This window comes from Hylobates moloch, unplaced genomic scaffold (genome assembly GCF_009828535.3).
Source record: "Hylobates moloch isolate HMO894 unplaced genomic scaffold, HMol_V3 SCAFFOLD_1, whole genome shotgun sequence".
Classification (NCBI taxonomy): domain Eukaryota; kingdom Metazoa; phylum Chordata; class Mammalia; order Primates; family Hylobatidae; genus Hylobates; species Hylobates moloch.
The window spans coordinates 1,147,422-1,171,313 of NW_026652276.1; the positions used below are offsets into that span (position 1 = coordinate 1,147,422).

The following is a 23,892-nucleotide window of genomic DNA, read 5'->3' on the forward strand; positions in this document are numbered from 1 at the left end:
CCACCACGCCCGGCTAATTTTTTGTATTTTTTTTTTAGTAGAGACGGGGTTTCACTGTGGTCTCGATCTCCTGACCTCGTGATCCGCCCGCCTCGGCCTCCCAAAGTGCTGGGATTACAAGCGTGAGCCACCGCGCCCGGCTGTATGTGCTTTGTTAGGTGCTTTGGGTGCTACCTCCTGAGAACTCCTCTGAGCTAACTTCTTGAATTTGGATTTCACTGATCATGCAGGTGTTGTAAATTTGAAACCCAAACTTTATGAGAACAGGCCTGTGGCCTTAAATTCTCAGTAACACTTGCTTTTTCATCACCTAGAACTGGGTGTCATTCAGATTAATTCCCCTGTATCCCTTTTTTTACCCAGCCTTCCATTTCACAGAGGTTGTAGCTTTGAAGGATTCAATTTTGTGGTGACTTGGTTCCAATCCTCACTTTATGCATCTTTGAGGTCCTGCCTCCCATTCCCCCCATAGCAGGTGAAACCAAATTCTCTGGTTTCTGATATCACCAAATGCCTATAGCTTTGTTGCCACCTTAATTTTATCTCCTTCTTCCACTTTTTCCTTTCCTTCTGAGGAGTCCTCTAATTTTCTTCTGATGTTTGTTATTTGTCCTGAATTTCTAGGTGCTTTATAATGGAGGGTGTCTCACCCACCATACTGTAGAAGTAGAAGCCTCCATTCAGCCCTTTTGCTCTCTGTTGGGAAATATTATTTTTATTATTATTTTTTTCTGAGATGGAGTCTTGCTCTGTCACCCAGGCTGGAGTGCAGTGGCACGATCTTGGCTCACTGCAACCTCTGCTTCCCAGGTTCAAGCAATTCTCCTGCCTCAGCCTCCCGAGTAGCTGGGATTATAGGTGCACACCACCATGCCCAGCTAATTTTTGTATTTTTAGTAAAGATGGGGTTTCACCATCTTGGCCATGCTGGTCTCGAACTCCTGACCTTGTGATCCACCCACCTTGGCCTTCCAAAGTGCTGGGATTACAGGCATGAGCTACCACACCCGACCCAGGCAGGAAATATTAATTTTAATGAGCAAACTGATTTTTGAATTCATACATACCAGTATTTGTCAACCAAAATGAGGAATTTCTATTAATTTAACCTCAACTGTTTGGTAATGATTTTTAAAATGATTCTTTTTAGGTTAAGTATGAGTATAGTGTAGAACAATAAAGCATTTTACAAAATTTGTTTAGAAAATCAGCAGACTTTGTTCCTCATACCCAATTTTTTTCAACTCTCTTAGCTGTTTTTAAAATTTAGCTGTATATTACTAATTAATGTGTTTGTTCTGCTAATTCGTGCCTGTTTTAGCAGTTATGTAAATAGAATTGTAAAATGTTTACCTTTTTGTGTTTGGTTTATTTTTTCAATGCCCTATTTGTGGTATTCATCCATTTATCATCTCTCCCTCCTGAAATGCCACTAAAATAAAGGTAAAGGTAAACTAAAAAAAGACCTAAATGCTCCCATAAGAATGAAAAAACAGGAGGGAACACTCAGCAGCCACATTCTGGATGCTGAAAAGCAGACCCACGTGGAAACTGATTTAGCAGATTCACAAGAGCGGAACCCTGGTTCCCTCCCAAGGCAAGCTTTTGTGACCTCCTGAAAGTCTTCCCATGCCAACCACAGCTCCCTCGGGGACACTGGGGTCTGAACCAGCCTGGGGATGATGTGGGGCTGCCCTCGCCATCCCTGTGCCTTTAAGGCTGTGCATTTCCTCATCAGTCCGGCTTTAGCTACATTCCGCAGGACCTTTGCCACAGCTTTGACATGTATCTTCATTATCACTCATTTGAAATATTTTCTAATATCCAGTGTGGTGATTTCTTTGACCCATGGGTTTTTAAAAATTGTATTGCTTAGTGTCCAAGCAATTGGGTTGTTTCGTAGGTGATTTTTTTTGAGGGTATTGATGTATAGCATAATTCTATTGTGGTCCGAGAACATCTGCCTTATAACTTGAATTTAAAATGGATATTTGTGGAAGTTTCCTTTATGACCAGCATATGGCAAATTTTAGCACACGTTCTGTGTGCACTTTAAAAGAATATGTATGAGGCTGGGCATGGTGACTCACACCTGGAATCCCAGCACTTTGGGGAGCTGAGATGGGAGGATCATTTGAGCCCAGGAGCTCAAGACCAGCCTGGCTAACATAGTGAGACCCCATCCCTACAAAATAAAAAATAAAAAAATTAGCCAGGTATGGTGACATATGCTCATAGTCCCAGGTCCTCGAGAAGCTGAGGCAGGAGGATTGCTTAAGCCTAGGAGGTAGAGGCTGTAGTGAGCTAAGATCACGCCACTGAACTCCTGTCTCGGAGACAGGAGACCCGGTCTCAAAATAAATAAACAAAATAATGTGTACGATATCTATTTTCTCCTCCTCAGTGGCTGATAGGACAAGCACAAATTTTCATCCTTTTATTTTCAACCTCTCTGTGTCTTTGTATGTAGAGTCTGTTATGAACAGAATATAATTTATAAAAATCTGGTCTGACAATTTTTAATGTTTTACTTGGTGTATTTAGTTCATACTGAGTTGACCTTTTATCTGCAATCTTAACTCTTTCTTTTCCACTTGACATTATCTTTTCATATTCTGTTTTTCTCCTTCGTTGCCTTCTATTGGATTCATAAAAGAAATTTTAATTTTTTGGGTATTTTTTCTATTAACTTGTTAGTTATACATCAGTTTTCTACTTTCTAAACGATTACCCTAGCAATGACAACATGTATCCTTGACAATTGAACATAAATGATTACTGTTACCTCTTTCATGATCATGTTGAAACCTTGCAATCTTGTCTTTTGGTTTCTATCATTTCTGTTCAGGAGTCAGTTGTCAATCTTATTTTTGCTCCTTTAAAGGTTACATGCTTTTTTTTTTTCTGGCTGACTTTAAGCTTTCTCTCTTCATCCTTGGTCCTAGCAGTGTTGCAGTGCTGTGCCTTGTGTGGCTTTCTTGTTTGTCTTGCTTTGCATTTGTAGAGCTTCTTGAAACTGTGGGTCGATGTGCTTCAGCAGCTTTGGACAATCCGTGGTCATTAGTTTTGTAAATATTGCTTCTCCCCTGTCTCGGTCCATTCCAGCTGCTATAACAAAAATATCACAAACCGGGTGGCTTATGAATAACAGAATTTATTTTTCATGGTTCTGGAGGCTGGGAAGCTCAAGAGCAAGGCACGTTGGCTGAGGATCTGCTTTCTGGCTCCTAGACACCTTCTTGCCCTGTTCTCACGTGGTGGAGGGGCTGAGGGGTGTCTCTGGCATTTCTTTCTTAAGGGCATTGATCCCATTTGTGAGGTCCCACCCTCACGACCTAATCACCTCTAAAGGCCCCACTTCCTAAAGTCATCACTTTGGGGGTTAGGATTTCAACATAGGAATTTGGATGGGAACAGGGGACACAAACATTCAGACCATAGCACCCCCATTCCATTTCTTCTCCTTCTAGATTCCAGTTACAGGTATGTTTGACCATTTCACTGTGTCCTGTACTTTTCTGGCTCTCATGTCTATATTTTCTATTCTTTTTATCTGTTTTAAATTTTCTATATTTCTATTACCTGTCCTCCAGTTTACTAACACTGTCTTCAACTGTGTCTATCTCTTGAGTTCCTAATTTTAGGTATTTTGTTTTCCAGATCTAGCATTTCCATTTGATTTTTTTTTTATAGTTTCCAGTCCTCTGGCAAAATTCTCCATTTTCCATTTAAATTCTCTGTCCTTTTTGCTCTTATTTCGAATATATTAGTCAGGTTGTTCTGAAGTCCTTGTTTAATAACTCCTAGATCTGGATCATGTGTAGATATGTGTCTTTTTTTTTTCTCATGTGTTTATATTTTATTTTTCCTCTTTGTTTTTAATCAGAGTCCTTTCTTATTTTATACCTTCTAAGTTTTCACTGGATGTCACACATTGCCTATTAAAAGAATGTAGAGTACAGAGATTATCCTGGGTTTGAAAAAATAAAAATAAAAATAAAAGAGTGTAGAGGCTCCAGATGGCTTCCATTTTCTCTCCCAGGCAGCCAGACTGAAGTCCGAATTAAGCCAAGTGAGGGCAGGTTGTAGTTTTCATAAGGCTTGTCCGAGCTGTGGCTCTGCCCTGCTCTTAGGTTTCGTACCTTGCTGGGCTTTCAGCCACAGCCTGCTATGATCACTGGGTATTCTCCTCCCGGAGGACCCTGAACTCAAATCTTTGTTCCTTCCCACCTGAGACTGTGCAAGACTCCTCTTTGGTTTTCAGCTTGGGTTTTTAAAATCTCACCTCTCATATCCTCAGAATTTGGCAAATGTCTTAAGGGAAGGACTGGACATTTGTTCATCTTAGTTCTTCACCTCTGTCTTCTGGAATCTTGGCCTCTCAAGTTTCTTTTTGCCCAAAAGCTCTGCAGCTTCCTCCGTCCCTCAGCAACGGCTCTCTGTCTGGGAAGACTCCAGATTCCCAGTCTCTTGCCCCATGCACAGAATGCAAATACGCCCCGGAGGCTGTGCTGCGGAGGCCAGCTCCCGTCTTGGCAGCCCCTCCTCTGGAATGTTGGCTTGCGGCTGCACACTGATTTTCCTTCACACACAGTGCAGTGTGGCATCGGGCCTCTTGAGTAGTGCCTTGGTCGGCTGCTGGCCACCGCACCCACCAAGCCGCCTTCGCCTTCCGTGCTTCGTGGTGTGCATATTCCACGCCCCAGAGCCAAGAACAGAGGCTTCTCTGTGTCCTTGTAATGCTTTTACATTTTAAAGATCAAGTTCTATAATAGCTTTATTTTTTCAATACGGGAGAGCCAGTTGTCCCGTACTGATCTTACCTCATTCCCTCAATTGCTGCCTTTTTCTTTAGTGTGTGTGTGTGTGACTGCTTTGGACATGCTTAGTCTGTTCATGTGCCATTTCTAGACTTTGGGAATTGTTGTAGCTCTGTAGGATATATGATAGCTGGTAGGGGATGTTTCCCCTCTGTTCCCATTTTTCAAAATTCTCTTATCCTGCCAAATTCCATTGAACGTCCTGTTGGAATATTTTGTTTATTGGAATTGCACTGAATTTATATAGCTATATTTGAGGAGAACTGGAAATTTTGCACTGTTGAATGGAATATCTGCTTTCATCAATATTTTCTTAATTTCTAAGTATTTCCGATTTTAGTACTTGGGATTACTGAGTCAAAGAATATAGACCTTCTTAAAGGCCCAGGGCGTGCTGCAGAATTGCTCCCTAGAAACCTTGTGGGATTTGTGCTCTAGCCAGGGACTCGTGAACTCGCCTGTTCCTCTCTCCATCCTGGCTGGGGATTTGTGCTCTAGCCAGGGACTCGTGAGCTCGCCTGTTCCTCTCTCCATCCCGGCTGGAACGTCCTAAGACTTTTTCCAGTTTTAAATGTGCAGGGATTTTCAACACAAGGAAACACAGATTCTCAGAGGTCATCCCTCCGTCCACGCTGGCGGCCACTCCTGGCCGTGAGGAGGAGATAGTGGCGGAAGCACTCTGGAGTGTAGACGCGGCTGCACCTTGTGGCTCTAAGGGGCTGTGGTGTAGGCGGCATGAGTCCAGCCACATCAGGAACTTGTCCCCACTTAGCCATAGGGTGGCCTGGCACATTCCCCTCCCCTGTAGCCTCTGGAAGAGCTGTTTGCCTGAGGGACAGCCCTGCCCCACATCCAGCCTGTTCTGCAGAGAAGTTCTGGGGAGCCTGGGAGTGGCCTGGGCAGGGTCCAGGAGTTCAGCATCTGCCCTGGTCCCAGGCTCGCTGTGCCTCCTGTCCTTCTGCAGACAGACCCCTCCTGCTCTTGATCCTGGAACTTCCAGGGGCAGCCCAGAGGGGCTTGTCCCTTCTTCACAGCTATGAGGCTGGGGCACTGTAGGATGAGGGCTTTTTGCCAGATTCTCGGATGGGGACGACCAAGCAGAAGGTTGCCTCTTCATGGAATGTCAGTGTGGAAGAGTTTCAAGGAGGCCTCTTAGCCTTTGCTCTACTTGGATGCCTCTGGTGATGTGGGACTCACTACTGAGTGGGCACCCTAGAGCATTTAGACAGCAATTGGCGAAAACCTCTCATGTCAGGCTGCATGAATTCTGTTTCATGGAGCTTTGGCCATTCCTGTAACCAACAGCTCTGTCCCGAGGCTGTCCCTGTCCCTGTGCCCAGGAGCCCCACTGTTCAGGCCACAAGTCCCATGGGGAAGCAGCAGCATCTGGCTGGTCAGCCTGGAAAGACCTTTCACAGTGGCTGCTTCGTCACTGTTTTGCGGGGAGTTTTCATCAGCCTTCTTCAGAGTCCCATCACCCAAGAGGCCAAATCATTTTGGGGTTCCTGACCACCACCCTGTCATTTCGCAGACGGTAAACTGGGGCCCAGGAAGCTAAGTCACAGGTGGGATAAAGGCAAGGCCGAGGTTGGTCCCCCAGCCCTGGCTTGTACCGAATTCCCCATGACTCGTCGGCTGCTCCTTCTCAGCGGGGCTCGGGAACGTTCCTCTCCACCTTCTGCGTGAATTACCAGCAGGAAATAAGAAGGGCCGAAAACGTTGACTTTTGTCCCATTGCTTAGGGCTATTTGTGCTGTTCTTTTCATTTCTGAGTAAAGTTCTCTTTCTTGCTAATTCAGAGACCACGCTACTGCTGATGTGGCTACCAGCTGGCGCTTGGTGTGGAGCGTGTGATGGGGCATTCTAGAACACTGTCCCGTTTTAAAGCGTCCTTGACATGTCGATCTGGAGCCAGCACTGGCTCTTGGGGCCTGCGCGGACCTGGCACAGACCCCACCAGGGCCTGCATTCGCAGGGGAAGACCCTTCTTGGGGGATTTGCTGCGGGTGTGAAGGCCACCTTCACGTTCACACCCAGGTCGCTGTGTTTCTGTTTCTTTCATTGGGTTTCAGCTTCCTCAGGCTTGCGAAGCTGGGTTCCACTGGTCCCACTGGGCTCCTGCTTTCTAGAATTATCTGTGCTGCCTCCTCTCCTTGTGGATTCCACCCCATGCAAGTGTCACGCTGGGGGCTTTGGAGGGGAGTGGAGAAGACCTGTGGCTTCAGCTGCAGCTGGAGTGCCTGTCCTGCCTCCTCGGATATTGTTTATAATTCATGTTTCCCTTTTTTCCAAGGTGTTCCCCCGACACTGGGGCTCCCGCTACTGCAAGGAGTGACCCACGAAGGCCACAGAGATGGCCGGGGCTTCGGTGAAGGTGGCGGTGCGGGTCCGCCCCTTCAATTCCCGGGAAATGAGCCGTGACTCCAAGTGCATCATTCAGATGTCTGGAAGCACCACCAGTGAGTATCGGCCTGCACAACATCGGGGTCGGCCACGGGTTGCTGGGGGCCATGGTCCTGTGCCTATGGGCCAGGCTCAGCAGTCAACCTGGCCCTGGCCCCAAGAGCACCTCCTTGTCTATGTGGCGTGTGGGTGTCCTGGGGCTGCTGTAACAAACTGCCACCAATGGTGGTGGGCTTATAAGAATAGAGATTTATGCTCACAGCTGTGGAGGCCAGAAGTCCAAAGTCAAGGTGCCAGCAGGGCCTCACTCTCTCTGAGCTCCTAGGGAGGACCTTTCCTGCCTTCTCCGGGGTCTGGTGGTTGCCAGCCACCTTGGCCTGCAGCAGCGTTGCTCTAGTCTCTGCCTCCGTCGTCACGTGGCCTTCTCCTCTGTGTGTCTGTGTCTCTGCTTTCATGTGGCTTTTTTATAAGGACACCCATCACTGGGTTTGGCTTTCTTATAAGGACACCCATATGTTTCCCCACATATCCAAACCATATCAGTATCTTGGAGCAAGAACCAATTGTCATCTCTCAGTTCTGTGGCTGGCTGGGCTCAGTGGGGCGGTTTGTGCTGGGGCCTCTGGTGCAGCTGCAACTGCTGCTGCCATCACAGGATCAAGTGGTGTCAGCTGCACTGAGTGGTGACATGAACAGCCACCTGGTCTTCAGGATGTGGACAGTGACAGCCTTCCCATTCACAGGTGCTGTGCACCCATCCAACATGCCCTTATCTATCATCTACCAGGTGGGGAGGGGGGCGTCCCGAGGGGAGGGCACTCAGGTCCCATGGAAGCTTCCTCCCTAGGTTTAGTCTCCGAGGCCTGCTTAAGGGCTGGAGATTCAGGTGTCACTGGGGGTGTTCTGGGCTCTGTCGGGTCCTGAGGAAGTGAGGGCTCTGCTCGGGCCCTCTGTCTGGCCCAGGGGTGATCCTTCCAGAAACCCGTGGAGCTCTGGCTAATCACGGTGCAGTGGGCAGGCTGGGGAGACCCTGCTAAACTCCAGGGTATGGAGGCTGCGGCGGCGGTGGGGCCCCAGTGCACTTCGGGGTTGCATCCTGACTGTTCTTCGTGGTGAATTGTTTTGTCTGTTTGGTTCCTGGAAGCAGACCCAGAGATGAGGATTTGAGCACCAAGAGTTTATTTGGCAGGTGGTCCCAGGATGCAGTGTGGGAGACTGGGGAAGTTTGAGGGGAAGCTGACAAAGGTGCATTCATAAGTAGGTGACCTCCGTGGCCGGGGCCCTGGCCTTGCTGGGGCCCGTGGACGAATACAACGCACCTCCCAGTTGTCCTGCCCAGGAAGGCCAGTGCTTTTCCAATAACGTTCGCTGCATTAGCTGACTGCAGCCATGGCCTTTTGTGGTCAGAGAAAGTGCTGAGGTGGCAGGACCCTTGCCTTTAAGAGGGAAGCCTCAGGCTGTGCAGAGCTGTGAGTCTGGAAATGTGACCTCAGGTGGGAAATGTGACCTCAGGTGCGAACCATGGCTCTGGGTGTGAACTTTGACTCCAGGTGGGAACCATGACCTCTGGTGAGCACTATGGCCCTGGGTGGGCAGAGGATGCCTGTGCCATGCCCCAACGGGCTTTGTTGTGTCATTGTAAGGTGACCCAGGACATCATGGAGGGCCCTGTGAATCCCCTTCCATCCCCCACTGGGTGCCAGCAGCACAATTGCCACCTCAGTCTTTCATGTGGGGTCATGGGGAACTCCATGGTTGGCACAGTGACAAGAACCAGACCTGTCGAGCAGCTAAGGACCACCAGAAGCAGAGTGGTTGGAAGAACAAAGCCTCAGAGATGGGACCCTCCTGCCCCTGAACCTTGAGAATGGCCCAGCCTCAGGCCAGACCCTAAATGACAGGGTTAGGCAGGTGGGCTGGTTGGAATGGGTGTCTCAGAAGTGACGGCCGGGGTGGGCGAGTGGCCCCCTTGAAGCCTCTGACCTGCCCCCTGGCCCAGCCTCCAGGGGCACTGGGCGGGCGGCCTCCCCATTTTGCATTTCCCCTCATAGGATCCAGAAACGGGAGGGTGCAGCCTGGAGGTGAGCCAGCGTTGCCAAGACCTCGACACTGGCAGTGCTGCCCACCTGGTGAAAGGTCATCTGGCTGAGGCTGCGCCGGCCCAGACCCCAGAGAGCTGCTGGTTCAGAGACAGCAGTGCAGGCCTGGACCCGAGACCTCACTCCCCAGTGGTTTTTGCCTGCTTCACTCCACCCTGGAGAACAGAAGCTGAACCAAAGCTTTACCCCAGGGCTTAGGAGCCAGAAGCCAGAGCCATATCTGTGGGCAGCCACATTTCCTTTAGCCAGCGAGGTTGAAACCTGAAGCGAGACACCCTGCTTCAAATGCTTGGATCCCATCCGGCCCTGGAGACACTGGAGTTCTGGGATTTCGCCTACGTGCCAGCAGGCTCTGCTCCCCAGTAAGCTCTGAGCAGAAGTCCAGGCAAGCCCAGGAGGTCAGGAGGGGAACGCAGGAGCCCCTACACTTTTTTTGGGCAACTGGTAGGTCCTGAAGGAACCTCCCCTTCTCAAATATGAACATATGCAAGACATCAACCTCTTCCGAGATGCCGATCTTCTGGGGATCACCAAACTGAATCAAACGTCTGTGGGGTTGCAGCAAAGTTCTGAAACCAAGGAGGAGAGGGCCGTGGACTCAGTGGGGGTGGAGGGCCTGCCAGGGCATTTCCTCCAGGACACCTGGAATGTTTCAGACGTCGTCACTTTCATCCTCGGGAAACTGAAGAGCCACAGAGCCAAGAAAACACATGAGATCAGTGTCCTGCCCATTGTAGCCAAAGACGCACGAAGAAAGCCAGGGCCCCATGTTGCCCACATGCAGGCTGTGAGGGTGGCAGGGACAGGCACCCAGGCCACTTGCTGGGGACCGCCTGGTGATGGATATCAGACATGTGATGCCGACCTCACCAGGCTGCTTGCGTGAAATGCAATGAAGATTATCCAGCGAGTGTTCAAAGGTGTGCATTTGAAACGTTCACCCTGGTGCTGTTTTACCAAGCCCGGGGCAACTGCCCAAATGCCCGCCAGCTGGGAGCTGCTGAAGGGACATTAAGTCTATCCCAGTAGTGGTCTTGAGTGCTCCTGAAAGCTTTGTGTTTACAGCCTTGAGAAAGTGCCACACAATGTTGTGGGGAAGGGGGCAAAGGTCAGCGCGGAGCCCAAGAGTGAGACTGTGTGTGGGTAAAGGGCAGATGGGCACTCACTGCAGGTCCTGTGTGCACTAGATGTGCACGTGCATGGGAGACAGCAGGGTGGGGAGACGGAAAAGAGTGGCAGAAGAATGAATAATCAGGAAAAACCTCTAGGAAAGCTGTTTTCATTTTGGAGAAAGCAAACCAGTGGTGGTTTTGGAAGAAAGTGCTAGAAGCTATGTCAGAAATCTGAGTGAAGGGCTGTGGGAGCTCAGGAGAGAAGGACGCCCCCCAGGCCTGGCGCAGGGAAGCCTGCCGGAGGAAGGGGGTCACGGGCTTTTCTCCTGGAGGTTGAGGGGCCAGGGTGTTCCAGAGGGCTGACCTGCCCCAGAACAAGCCCCAGGAGGACATCTGCAGACAGGGCATGAGAGGGTGCGGGTGGATGCCCACCTGCCAGAAGCACTCACAGGAGCCACTGTCCCTGGTGACTTCTCGGGGGCAGCTCAGATCAATAGAACCGGGAATGGCTGCCCTGGCTGGTGTGCCAGGCCCCTCGGAAGATGGCGGGGGGCTGTGCCGGGCCCCTCAGAGGATGTCGTGGGGAAGTGACCTGGCCAGCCTGCCCTGCCTGCCCGGTGAAGCTGCTGACTGTCCCTGGAGTCTCAAAACATGAGGAGAGGCCCCACTCTCTAAAGCGTGCCTTGTAGCTCCGCTGTGACGCAGAAATTGGAAGCATTTGAAAGTAAATTTAACTGTTATCCTGTAATCATCACCTGCGTAAATAATCCTCTTCATCTGAACACACCAAACCTAGCAGTTTTGTGAGCCGGCCGAGCTGTCCGTTAGGTGCACTTCGGTCCGGCCTGGCCGAGCTAGTGTAGGTTGGCCTGGGGGCAGAAGTTGAGTGTGAGTGCTTCCGTCCTCCTCCTCTCTCCTCACATTCTCTGCCCTGAGGACCGGAGGACGTGAGGGCCCTGAGCCTGCCCAGCCGTTCTGCAGATGCTGGAGGCTGGCTGGGGACGCGGACCCTCAGCCATGTGCGGCCCCTGAAGTGAGTTCCTGGAGTGAGGGGCCTGGCTGTGCTCATGACTTACTCGCTGTGTGACACTGGCTAGAGGGCATCCCTTTGGGCCTCAGTTTCCCCACCTGTGCAGTAGCGAGGGGTGGTGCTGGGTACTCCCTGAGATCCCCAATCATTTCTGCACTCTTCTGGCCATGCAGAGGAGGCCCAGGGTTGGGGTGGCCTCTCATCTCTGCCCTTGCCCACAGATGGGGACCTGGACCCAGGGTGGGCGTGACCCCAGACCCCAGCCTCCACTGTGGGCTCCCCCAATCCTGAGCAGTCGGGGAGCTGGGCGAGCCCCTCTGCACGGGCAGCAGTGGCACCCGTGTGGTCCCTGGGGCTGCTGTTACAAAGGGCTACATACTGAGTGGCTTCAAATGACAGAAATGTCTCCCCCTGTTCTGGGGGCCAGACTCGGAGGTCCAGGTGTGCTGCAGAGTGGGCGTCTTAAACAGCAGATGTTCCCTTCTCAGTGGTCTGGAGGCGGAAGTCCAATCAAGGCGCCCACAGGTCTGGATCGTGGGAGGGCTGTCTTCCCAGCCTGCAGCTGCTGCCTTCCTGCTGCGTCCTTGCCTGGCCCAGGGAGCTTGGGTCCCTTCCCCTTCTTTAAAGCCACTCATACCACCATGAGGTCCCTGACTTCGTGGCTTCATCTCACCCTCATCACCTCACAAGGCCCCACCTCCAAATGCCATCTGTTTGGGGGTCAGGGCATTGCATATGAATCTGGGGACACGTTCGGCCCACAGCAGGCTCCGTCGGGAAGAGCCAGCTCAGCTCAGCCCTTGCACCTGGTGCTCAAGGCCGCAGGGACCCTGAGACTCTGAGAAAACGGCTGTACTCCATTCCTTTCCTGTCCCCCTTCCTCCAGCTCCCCTCACTCCTCGCCCCAACCCTCCCTGCGCCGTCTCTGTCGTCTCGGCGTCCAGCCCTTTGCAGGCCCATGCAGAGTCCTGGGAAGCGTGCCTGCTACTGGGCACCTCGCCGGCCTCGGAGGGGCCCAGCTCTGGGGGCCTGGCCAGAGCCTGGGGCGGGAGGGAATGGGGGCCCTAAAGGGGCTGGCTGAGGAGCCCAGCCCAGCAGGCCCTGGGAGGACCTGTTTCTTCTTCCTCCCTCCGCAAACCTGCACAAGGAAAAAATTCCAGACCCTGGCAAAAAAAGCCCTTTCTGCAGCAGAATCGGCGGGGGGAGGTCTCTGTGAGAAGCAAGCTGCTGAAGGAGGGGCTGCCTGTCTCCACAGGCCTGGCGGACCTCAGGGCTGGGAGGTGTTGCGGGGACCCTGGCTTCTAGTCTGGCTGTGCGTCGTGTGACCTGGGGAGAGGACCTCCATTCTGTGGAGCTTGGGGCCCATCTGTGGTGACAGAGGATGGTTCCCAGCCACAGCACAGGGTGTGGGAGGGGTGGCAGGGCCGGCGTGGGGTGGAGGTCCCAGTCACAACACAGGGCCTGGCGGGGGTAGGCGCAGCACCGGGGTGGGGTGAGGGTCCCAGACACAATACATGGTCTGGGAGTGGGGTTGCAGGCAGGGTAGGGTGGGGGGCCCAGCCACAATACAGGGCCTGGGATGGAGGTGGAGGTGGGGCCAGGGTGGGATGGGGGTCCCAGCCATAACACAGGCCTGGGAGGGGTGGGGGCCGAGGACAAGCAGGCCTGAGGGATTCTCCCATGGGCCATTTACAGCTGCTAATGAACCCCACTCCTGCCCACTCACCTGTGCTGCCCTCTGTCCCCCACCTACCTGGCATTCCTTGGGCACCATCTGTGCCTTGTCCCAGAGGGCCCTCGCCTCATGGAGCTCATGGCCCGTGTGGGGTGTGGCACCAGGGCTTCATCTGAGCAAGGTTGGCACCCAGGGCTGGGCAAGGGTGGGACAAGGAGCAAGGGTTAGTGGGGGTGTGGGAAGGGGGCCAGGCCTGTGAGGAGAGCCCGACCTGAGTGCAGCAGGGTGAGGTGAGGGGGTGGATGGGGCAGGAAGGGGTGTGGGGATGGGGGCCAGGCCTGTGCGGGGAGCCCGACCTGAGTGCAGCGGGGTGAGGAGAGAGGGTGGATGGGGCAGGAAGGGGGCCAGGCCTGTGCGGGGAGCCGGGCCCACGTGTGGCGGGGTGAGGGGATGAGGTGGACAGGGTGGGTGTTGCTGGCTTGAGCAAGGGGTCCCAGGCCTCTGTGTCAGAGCTGGGAGGCCCAGCCGGGCTGCGCTAGGGAAGGCGCTGCAATTGTTGTTTGCGCAGCGCTGGTTGATGCGTGCTGGGGTTCTGGAGGCGGCACCACGGGTGCTGTTGCCTGGGTCCCGGAAAGTGTTGAAGTCAGGGCAGCTTGGCCTCCTCTCTGCCTCTGCTCCTGGACACAGCACGGACGTGGCCCCTCTCACCTCGGAGGACAGGGCTGTGATGGTCAGTCCCCGGCTCCCTCCTGCTGGCTGCCAGGGTGCCTGGGTGTTTCCCGGAAATCCTCAGGCCTGGGATGCGGGCCCAGGTGGGACCTGAAACCGGATCTGCCCTGGTGACAAGGCTGCCAGCGATGCCTGTGCTGTCAGCAAGACGCTTGGCCAGAGAACACGGCCCACGTGCCTGCCCGCAAAACCAAGCCTGGGGCAGCAGCAGAGTGCGGACAGGCAGAGGGGCTCACAGTGCCCTGAGCTGCCATAAGGAAGCACCACAAACAGAAGTGTGCTGTCTCGTGATTCTGGAGGCCAGAAGTCTGAGATCAAGGCGGTGGCAGAGGTGGCTGCTCCTGAGCCATGAGGGGCACCTGTCCAGGCTCTCCAGCGTCTGGGGCTTGCTGGCTGCTTCTGGCATTCCTAACTTGTCATCACCCTGATCTCTGCCCTCATGTTCTCATGGCACCCTCCCTGTGCACATCTGTCTCCAAATCTCCACTTCTATAAGGACATGGCAGCACTAGATTAGGGCCCGTCTTCATGGAGTAGGACCTCATCTTAACTAATTACATCTGCAGCAACTTTATCTCCAAATGAGGTCCCATTCTGAGATACTGGGGGTAAAGACTTCAAAATATGAAATTGGGGGGGGACACAGTTTAACTCATAACTGGGGTATTTTGTTCTCCGTGGTCCTGGTGGCAGGTCCCCAGGGTGCATGCTGGCACGGAGGGTGCGGGCATCCTGAAGGCTGTGCCGCCGGCCCCCAGCCCACATTGGCTGAGAAAAACCCACCGGGGCAGACAGAGCCTCATCTCCAGCCTTCACCTCCAAGCAGAGGACGGTGCCATAAGGGCTTTGTTCTTCAGCTTTGCTGAAGTGATGGTGACCAGGATTGGCCAGTGTTCCTCCTGGGTGTGAGAACCTGGGAGGGGACTGCCTCAGGCCTCCAGGCCTCTGTCAACACCGATTCTGGGTTCAGACAGTGTTCCAGGGGGCAGCGGGTCCTGTCCTTCTGGCCACTGAGGACATACAGCCTGCAGGGTCCAGACCTGTCCAGGGCCTGGGAAACGCTGGGGGCAAGGATGGAAGGTGACAGTGGGCGTGCTGGGTCCCTGAGACACTTGCAGGCTGTGTGGGTGGGAGGAGCTTCTGGGACACTCATACTGGGACTGCTCTTGGGAACCCCCACCAGGCACCGGCTGTGGGCAGGGGCATCATCACGTGTTCATAGATTTGTTCTGGGTTTGATGAACAGACATTCTGTGAGCACTGCCTGAAGCCAGCCCAGGGTGCCTGGGATTGGGCTTGAGGTTGCGTGGAGGAGGGAGGGGGAGGAGGGACTGGCAGAAGACAGTCCCGTAGAGCTCTGTTTGGAGTAGCAAGCCTAGAAGAACTGCACAGGCATGACACAAACATGATGGACACCCAGGCTTCCAGTGCTTCTCGGGCACGTGCATGCTGAGCCAGAGTGTAAAGGCCTGGGCAGGGGGCGGGGCAGGGCAGGGGCTGTGAGCCCAGGGTGGACCCCAGAGATGGAGGGGCTGCGGCTTGCAGGTGGGAAGGATCCTCCCTGGGTGGCTGCCTTTGAGGGGAGCCAGTTGCACTTGGCGGGAGAATGACACAGAGCCTTGCAGGCTGGTATGGTGGTGCCCTCGGGCATCCACGGGTGGCAGGTCCCACCATAAAGAGGGGGCAGAGACAGCTCATCCGCCTGGGAGTGGGGTCCTAGGTCCCCTCCAATTTGGGGGCCTGGCTTGTCGGGGGCCCGAGGCCTCTTAGGACCACTTCCCCACCTTGGAGAGTAGATGCCAGCTAGTCAGGGTCCCTCCCAGCACAGCGCTAACCACCTGTGTTCCCTCCCACAGCCATCGTTAACCCCAAACAGCCCAAGGAGACACCCAAAAGCTTCAGCTTTGACTACTCCTACTGGTCGCACACATCGGTAAGCCGGGACCCCGGGTCGGGGCAGGCGGGGGCAGCAGTGTGGAGGCCATGTGGCCCTCGGGGTCCCTCGACCTCACTGAGCCGCTCATTCCTCTCTAACTGGGGCGAGGACCCCACCCTGCTCCCCTGGAAGGTCACCCTGAGCGGCCCATGCAGGGTCCCCAGCAAAGGCAGTGATGGAGGCTGCAGGGACTGAGGGGCCTTCAGCTCCCTGTGGGTAGTTTCCAGGGTCAGAACTGTGTGTCCGTCCACCTGCTGGTGACTTTTCCCCAGAGGTCCCAAAGTCAGAATGCCCAAAGCTGACCCTGAGCCTGTCTGGAAGCTGTGCCTTGCACGCTGGGAGCCCAGGAGACCCCTGGACTCTTCTTCTTCCCTCCTCCCCCATCCAGTCCACACTGAGCCCCGTCCTCCACCTGCCACCTCCTGGACCCTTCTAGAAGGCATGCAGCCTCCTCATCTAAGCACCTTATATCTATATCTCTGAGCACCTGCCCCCATAACAGCCCCAGGGCCCCTCGCTTCTGCCTTCCCCATCCAGTCCGTCCTCCTTCCAGGATGACCCTCAACTAACCACCCTGTCCCCCTGCCTAAAGTGCCCCACTGTCCTCAGGACAGTGTCCAGGCACTGTAGCCCAGCCTGTGGGGTCTCTGGGCCTTCGCACCCTGTCCCCAGTCCCAGCTCTTGTCACCCCTGCTTGTCACGGTCACATGGAACTTACTTTGGTTTTGAGGTCCCACCTCTGGGCCTTTCACATGCTGTTCCCTCTGCTGGAACCCATCCTGCCTCCCGCCTCACTGGCTGCTCTTCATCCCTCATCTGTGACACAGAGGGATCCTCCTCCAGGAAGCTACCCCACAAGGCAGGAGTAGGATGGGGGGCAGGCATCCCTCCCCGCTGTGCTGCCCTGGCACCCTGAGGCCCTGGGTACCCCCTGGCTCCGCAGACATGATGGGCTGAGCCTCGGGTGCACCCAGCCTCCTGTAGCTTCATTCTTTCCTGGTCCTCCAGCCCGAGGACATCAACTACGCGTCGCAGAAGCAGGTGTACCGGGACATCGGCGAGGAGATGCTGCAGCATGCCTTTGAGGGCTACAACGTGTGCATCTTCGCCTACGGGCAGACGGGTGCCGGCAAATCCTACACCATGATGGGCAAGCAGGAGAAGGACCAGCAGGGCATCATCCCGCAGGCACGAGGCCGGGGGCGGGAAGGGGCAGCCCCAGTGGGTGGGGTGGGACCAGCTGAGGCTGAGAGCTCCGGGCCAGGCACCCCTGAGAGCAGCCCCCAGAGAGCAGGGAGTCAGGAGGGGAAGGCCAGCTGGGTCAAGGGTGGGGCTGGGGCAGGTGAGAGCCAGATGTGGCCGTGAAGCTGCAGACCCAGGCCCCAGGTGCAGGAAGGGCCCTGGCCTTGGACAGGGTCCACCTTGATCATGTGCCTAAGACACAGCAGCTGGGAGATCCCTGGCTGGGGCAGCTGATCTCTGAGGGTGTGAGGGCTGGCAGTGTGGGCAGAGAGAGGTGCTCATGACAGGGATGACCAAACACGAGACCCAGCAGCTCCTCATTTGCTGCAGGAACCCTGAGTCCCCAGCCATTCTCCTGGGCAGGTCTCTGGACCTGAGTGGGTCACTAGTACTTTGCCTGTAGAGGGAAGGGAGATGGCTGGGATGTCTGTAGGATGGCAGAGCCAGGGGGAGGGGCAGACGACCCACACCAGCCAGTGACCCCTGAGTTAAGAGGGAGACTCTGGCTCCTTGGCTACAGACTTTCTCAGTGCCTTTATCATGACGTGTGTGGTGAGGGTGCAAGAGGGGCCTGAGAGGGTGGCATCCTGCCTGGCGCAGGCTGCCCACAGCATTGCAAGGGGCGGGGATCCAGGGAGCAGCCCCAGCCCTCCCCGGCTGACTATCCCCCCATTCCTGCAGCTCTGCGAGGACCTCTTCTCTCGGATCAACGACACGACCAACGACAACATGTCCTACTCCGTGGAGGTAGGGCTCCCGCCTGCCGTCGGCCACTGGGGCAGGGCTGGGAATCTGGTGTGGCTGGCAGTGCTTTTCATGTCCTACTCCGTGGAGGTAGGGCTCCCGCCTGCCGTCAGCCACTGGGGCAGGGCTGGGAATCCGGAGTGGCTGGCAGTGCTTTTCTGATGCAAAGTGAGTGCCCACCACGGGTCTGTGTCCCTCACTCATCCAAGTGGTAGGCAAGATGGCTGGCCTGGGCAGGGCTCGAGACCCCCAAAGCACAGAGTGATGAGGTGATCCCCACCTGGCAGGTGCTTCTCCAGCAGCTGCTGTGTGCCAGGGCAGGGGCAGGTGCCTCAGAGCTCAGGGCCTGGCCATGCCTGCCGTGGCTGGGGTGGCCCTGGCATGCGTGTGTCCTAGAGCCCAGGATGGCCGTGGTGAGGGAGGCCACATTGACACCCCTGCCTTGCGCATACACACAGGGGCTGCAGACTGGGAGCCCTCTGCCCAGCAGGCAGCTCCCACCCTTTCACTCAGGGGTCCTGATGGCAGCACCCACCCCCTCACTCAGGGGCCCAGCAGGCAGCCCCCACCCCCTCACTCAGGGGCCCAGCAAGCGGCCCCCACCCCTCATTCAGGGGCCCAGCAGGCGGCCCCCACCCCCTCACTCAGGGGTCCTGATGGCAGCCTCCACCCCCTTACTCAGGGGCCCAGCAGGCGGCCCCCACCCCTCACTCAGGGGTCCAGCAGGCAGCCCCCACCCCTCACTCAGGGGTCCTGATGGCAGCCCCCACCCCCTCACTCAGGGGCCCAGCAGGCAGCCCCCACGGCCTCACTCAGGGGTCCTGATGCTGGCCCCCACCTCTCACTCAGGAGTCCAGCAGGCAGCCCCCACCCCTCGCTCAGGGGTCCTGATGGCAGCCCCCATCCCCTCACTCAGGGGTCCTTATGTTGACCCCTACCCCCTCACTCAGGGGTCCCCCCATTGGCAGCCACACTCCCTGGCCTCAGGGGTCCCTGACAGCCTGGCTCTGCCCTGCAGGTCAGCTACATGGAGATTTACTGTGAGCGCGTCCGTGACCTCCTGAACCCCAAGAACAAGGGCAACCTTCGCGTGAGGGAGCACCCACTGCTGGGGCCCTACGTGGAGGACCTCTCCAAGCTGGCTGTCACCTCCTACAATGACATCCAGGACCTCATGGACTCAGGGAACAAGGCCAGGTGGGTCGGGGGACTCGCCGGACCTCCCTGCCCTCCTGTCCTGCCGCCTCTCCCCGGAGGAAGCCCCTTCACCTCGGTCGTGGCCCTTTTTGGTAGGGTCCATCTGTGCCCCCGTGGAGGTGTGGCCTCCAGAGCCCAAGGTCGTTTAGGCCTGTGCCAGCCCGAGAGAGGCCGAGGGCTCCCCCTGTGCAGGAGACACTGTCACCTCCATGGGGCTTCTCCTTCATGGGGGCCTGCGTCCTCCAGCTGAGGTGCCCGGGGGTGCTAGCAGCATCTGTGGCCGCTGCCTCGGTGGGGCAGCTGCTCTGCCAGTCCCAGGGGTCCAGATTCTGTGTGGGGGCCAGCATGCTGGGGTTGGGGGGCATGTGGGGAGAGTCGGCTGCACAGTGCTGCAGCCATAAGCAACCCGGCTCCTTGGCCTCTGCTGCCCTGGGCCTCCTGCCTGGGATGCCCTGGTTGTCATGGCAACAGACCCCCTCCACCACCCAGGACTTCCTGAGAGTGAGGTGATGGCCCTTGTCACTCTCAGCTCCTGAGGTCGCGAGTCACACTCTGCGCCGTCTTGCACCCCTTTGGTGGCCCCACAAGGGCTGGTGGGTGGGGGTGCTGTTCCTGATGAGGCCCATAGCACACCCTGGTGGTTACTGTGACCTCATGCTGGAGGTGGGCCCTGGGCTGCCACATGCCGTGTGCTGAGTCTTGGGAGCCTTCCCTGAGGTCCCTGGCAGGTCAGGGTGGCATCGGGACCAACTCCAGGCCACCCTTAGCAGCCTTGGGCTTCCTGTTCTGGAGGACCCTGCTGAGACCCATGTCACCTCCTGTGGGGTGTGGCGGGCTCCTTGGGCTTCCCAGAACCGCGGGTTTGGGCTGTGGTAGGGTGGACAGTGGACAGCCCCTTCCCCTCCCATATCATAGCCCTGGAGGGCTCCTGCTCAGCTGAGCACTGCATGGGCTTCTCTGTGCCCAGGAGTGGGAAGCTTCCCCAGTCACTGCTGTCCCGAATACACCAGCAAGGGCTGGGGCTGAGGACGCCAGTGTGGGCAGGTGGCCATGGGCCCCGCTGGAGTCCTGGCAGGAGGCACCATCAGTGCCAGGCCCAGCAGAGCGGCCCCTAGGGTCTGGGGGAGCTGCCCCCCGATGACCTGGTTCAGAGGGCTGGCACCACCGGTGATCTTGCACCCGGCCACAGGACAAGGGGTAACTGTGTGACTTTCTGCTCCTCAGGACCGTGGCGGCCACCAACATGAATGAGACCAGCAGCCGCTCCCATGCCGTCTTCAACATCATCTTCACCCAGAAGCGCCATGATGCAGAGACCAACATCACCACAGAGAAGGTGAGTGAGTGGCCTCACAGGCGGTGCCACCGAGGGCAGTGGCTGGTGGTCGGGATAGGGGTGGAGGTCAGGCCCATGGGGGCAGCACAAGGACGTCAGGCCCAATGCTGGCCTGTGCGGGGCAGGCAGTGTCCTCACACTTACACTGGCACCAGGTGTAGACGTCCCCTGCCCTGCCCCAGAGGTCCTCCTCTCGCGCCTTGGCGTTCTCCATGGACCAGGCCAGGGGGCCATCTTCTGGGGCTTTTGCCTGGACAGCCAGTCCAGGCTTATGGGAGGGGTAGCGGGAGGGCACTCAGCCTCTCCCTGACCGTCTCTGACTCTGCCCCCTGCCCTCGTGCCCCAGCCGTCCAGGCCCGGGGGCACCTCAGCCACCCCCTGGTTGGGGGCTCGCTCAGGCAGCTGCGTGGGGAGCGCAAAGGGGCTGGGTGGAGTGAGGGCTGCTCAGTCCCTGATGGTGCTGGAGGTGTGCCAGGCACGTCCTCCTGACCAGGACTCCATGAAACAGTGAGCAGGGGCTCAGGATGGCTGAGGTGGGTTGGGGGACAGACAGGGGTGAAGCTGGATGAGGTCAGCCCAGCTGCCTGCCCCGCTGCCCTCGCTGGTGGGCACTGAGAGGGTCCTGCGGTGTCCGTGGGCAAGTCCTGCCCTGCAGCTGTGGCTCAGGAGGGGCCAGGCCTCCTGGTGCAGGGCCTCCCGCCCCAGGCTGTGGGTGCCCCTGTCAGGAGCCTGGCCGGTGCCCGCCTCACTAGGTGCAGCCATGGCTCGTCAGGTGACTGAGCAGGGCCAGGGCCTCCTGGAGCTGGGTTCTAATCCCACCACAGACAGTGAGCACCATCTGTGGAAGTGGGGACAGTGACAGTCACACCTCGTGGATGCCGTGGGGAGCGAGTGCGCCCTTGTGTGAAAAGAGCCCAGCGTGTGGCGGCAGTGCCCGTGTTCCCCTGGGGAGGTGGCTGGGCACTCACTCGGGCAGGGCGTGGGGAGAGCTGGGACGGAGGTGCGGGTGGAAACTGCGGGGTCAGGACTGCTGGGCCTGGGGAGGGGCGGCGCCTTTGCAGAGGGGACGCTTGGCCGGGGCTCCTTCAACAGCTGTGGAGAACTTGCCCAGGGGTCCTGGGACGCCCCCGCGCATCTTGCGGCCTCTCTTGCATGTGACGCGTCTGCTGTTTCAGGTGAGCAAAATCAGCCTGGTGGACCTGGCTGGGAGCGAGCGGGCCGACTCCACGGGAGCCAAGGGCACGCGCCTCAAGGTAGGGGCCAGGCCGCCATGCGGGGACTGCAGTGGGCCCCGTGTCCACACCTGGCCTGCTCCAGGGTGGGCGGCAGGAGGGCTCTGTTGGGGTCCCGGGGGCCTGGGCCACCCTGAGGGTGAGCCTGTGCAGGGAGGGTGGGCATAGCCTGGGGTCTTGGGCTGCCAGCAGCCTAGGGCTCTGCCTGGGGCACCAGCGCTGGGCACACAGGTCAGGGACTTGGCGGGACGGTTGCCTCTTTCAGGCCCCAAGGACCTTTCGCCCAGAGGCCGGATCTTCCCTGGGGAGATCGGGGCACCCCCGGGGAAGCAGTGCCGGGGTCAGGAAGGAGTGTATTTCCTCGACCCCTGCTGGCCTCAGCACCTAATGCTTAGGCAGGGGCCCTGGAAGCGTTTCAGGGGGACACAGGATGGTATCAGGGTTCGCATGGCACTGAGGGCAACACTGGGAGACATGCTCCTGGCCAGAGGCTGTAGCTGGCTTTCTGCCAGGGCACCCCATGCCCGTGTGGCCCCAGAGATCAGCAGCTGCAGTGGTGGCCTCCGCTCCACACCGCACAGGTCCACCCAGGGCATCCCTCCAGAGCAGGAGGCCCCAGGGGTCCCCAGCGTCCCAACCCCCCTCTTTTCTGCCCGCAGGAGGGGGCCAACATCAACAAGTCGCTGACCACCCTGGGCAAGGTTATCTCCGCTCTGGCTGAAATGGTGAGTGGCCCGGCCCGGCTTCCATAGCCAGACCCCCGGAGGGTCTTCAGGGCCCCTATCCTGCCCCTGTCACCCCCATTTCCAGGCCCTGTGTCTGGGAGGTGGCCAGGTTCAAGGGAGAACCCGGAGATGGCCGGAGTGTCACACGCTGGAGAAGGGGTAGGGGCCCTGGTTTCTCCCGGGACCCTCAGTTTCCCCACCTGTAAAGTGGGGCTGTGGCCACAGTTGGCCGCGTGCAGCAGGAAGCCCTGTCCCCCAGCACCACCCCAGGCCTGGGCCCGGGAAGGGCGGCCTTGGGGGGACCCTGCCCCTGGGGGAGCTGCTGTCAAGGAGACCATGGGGTGGTAGAGCCTGAGTCACAGCCAGGGCGAGGGAGCCGGGCCGCCTGCCCTTTTGCCCCCACAGCCCGCGCCAGCCTCGCTCCGGGCCTCAGCCTCTCTCCATCTTTTCCTTTTCAGGACTCCGGACCCAACAAGGTAAGCGGCTTCCTTCAGCCCCGGGGCAGCGCCCTGTGGTGAGGGGCGGGGCGGGCAGCGAGTGCGCTGGGAGATGGGGAACATGGGGGTGGGTCCCGGGAAGGAAGACCACGGGTGTGGGAGGCCCCGTGCGGCGCCTGTGTCTGCGTGGACAGGGGGCGTCCGGGGCGGCCTCGCGGCAGGGCTTGGGGCGGGGGCTGCTGGGAGACACGGGTGGGAAAGGGTGGCCGGGGGGCGTGGGGCCCTGGGAGGAGCTGAGAGGGCTGCTGAGGAGCTTCTCGGGCATGGAGAGGGCTGGGGAGCCCTGAGAGGAGGCGGGCGGCAGGCGTGCTGGACTCGGAGCAGCCGTAGGCGTGTCGGGGCCGGCGGGGAGGCGAGCGCGTGTGGAGTCGGAGGTGCCGCGGAGGGCGCCATGTGTGCAGCCGCCTGGGGCGAGGCCGGGGACTGTGTGAGGAACCGCGTGGGCAGCCGTGAAACCGTTCGAGGGACCGGGCAGGAACGGAGTGAGCCAGCGTGGGAACGCGTGAGACAGGGCGGGCGCCACCGTGAGGAGCTGCGAGGTGCTCACTGGGAAACGCACCGGGAACTTGGTGGTGGCTCTGTGGGGACAGACAACTGTGTGCGTTGTGAAGAGCTGTGTGGCCTGTGTGAGGAGTTCCAAGAGACTAAGAACACGTGTGGGGCTGTATGAAGAATTATGAGAAGGCGTGTGGACTGAGTGGGGAACTGTGGAGAATGGTGTGGGGAACCCGAGTGGGAGCCACGTGAGGCAGCGGAGGGTGCCTGTGGGGAACCGTGTGAGGAACTCTGTGGGAACAGGAGAGAAAGCGTGTGGCAAATGGCCTGGGACACTGCGTGGGACTGCGTGAGACTGAGGACCTGTGTGGGGAATTGTGTGAGGAGTGGAGTGAACCGTGAGGAGCTGTAACCATATGGAATGTGAGAGAACGGTGTGGAACGGCGTGGAGTGGCGTGGGGAGGGAGGAGAGAATGATCCGCTGTGCAGATTGTGCGCGACTGTGAGGAACTGTGTGGAGCTGCGTGTGGAGTTGTGTGTGGAGCTGTGTGTGTGTGGAGCTGTGTGTGTGGAACTGTGTGTGTGGAGTTGTGTGTGTGTGGGGAGCTGTGTGTGTGCG

At 57.4% G+C, this 23,892-nt stretch overlaps 1 protein-coding gene across 21 annotated transcripts in view; it reads left to right on the forward strand.

The window, feature by feature from the left end:
• The window catches only part of KIF1A (kinesin family member 1A), a 124,016-nt gene that overhangs the window by 15,689 nt on the left and 84,435 nt on the right, over positions 1–23,892 (forward strand). For 20 of the 21 annotated variants that reach the window (XM_032761702.2, XM_032761657.2, XM_032761667.2 and 17 more), the window contains exons 2-10: positions 7,114–7,279; positions 15,725–15,801; positions 16,813–16,992; positions 17,728–17,793; positions 18,809–18,987; positions 20,212–20,323; positions 21,499–21,576; positions 22,215–22,280; positions 22,739–22,756. In XM_032761702.2, the coding sequence (XP_032617593.1) occupies positions 7,174–7,279; positions 15,725–15,801; positions 16,813–16,992; positions 17,728–17,793; positions 18,809–18,987; positions 20,212–20,323; positions 21,499–21,576; positions 22,215–22,280; positions 22,739–22,756 (882 nt within the window). In that variant the 5' untranslated portion in view covers positions 7,114–7,173. Of the gene's footprint in view, positions 1–7,113; positions 7,280–15,724; positions 15,802–16,812; positions 16,993–17,727; positions 17,794–18,808; positions 18,988–20,211; positions 20,324–21,498; positions 21,577–22,214; positions 22,281–22,738; positions 22,757–23,892 lie in introns of those variants that run through there. The other variant, XM_032761815.2, reaches the window with a different exon arrangement.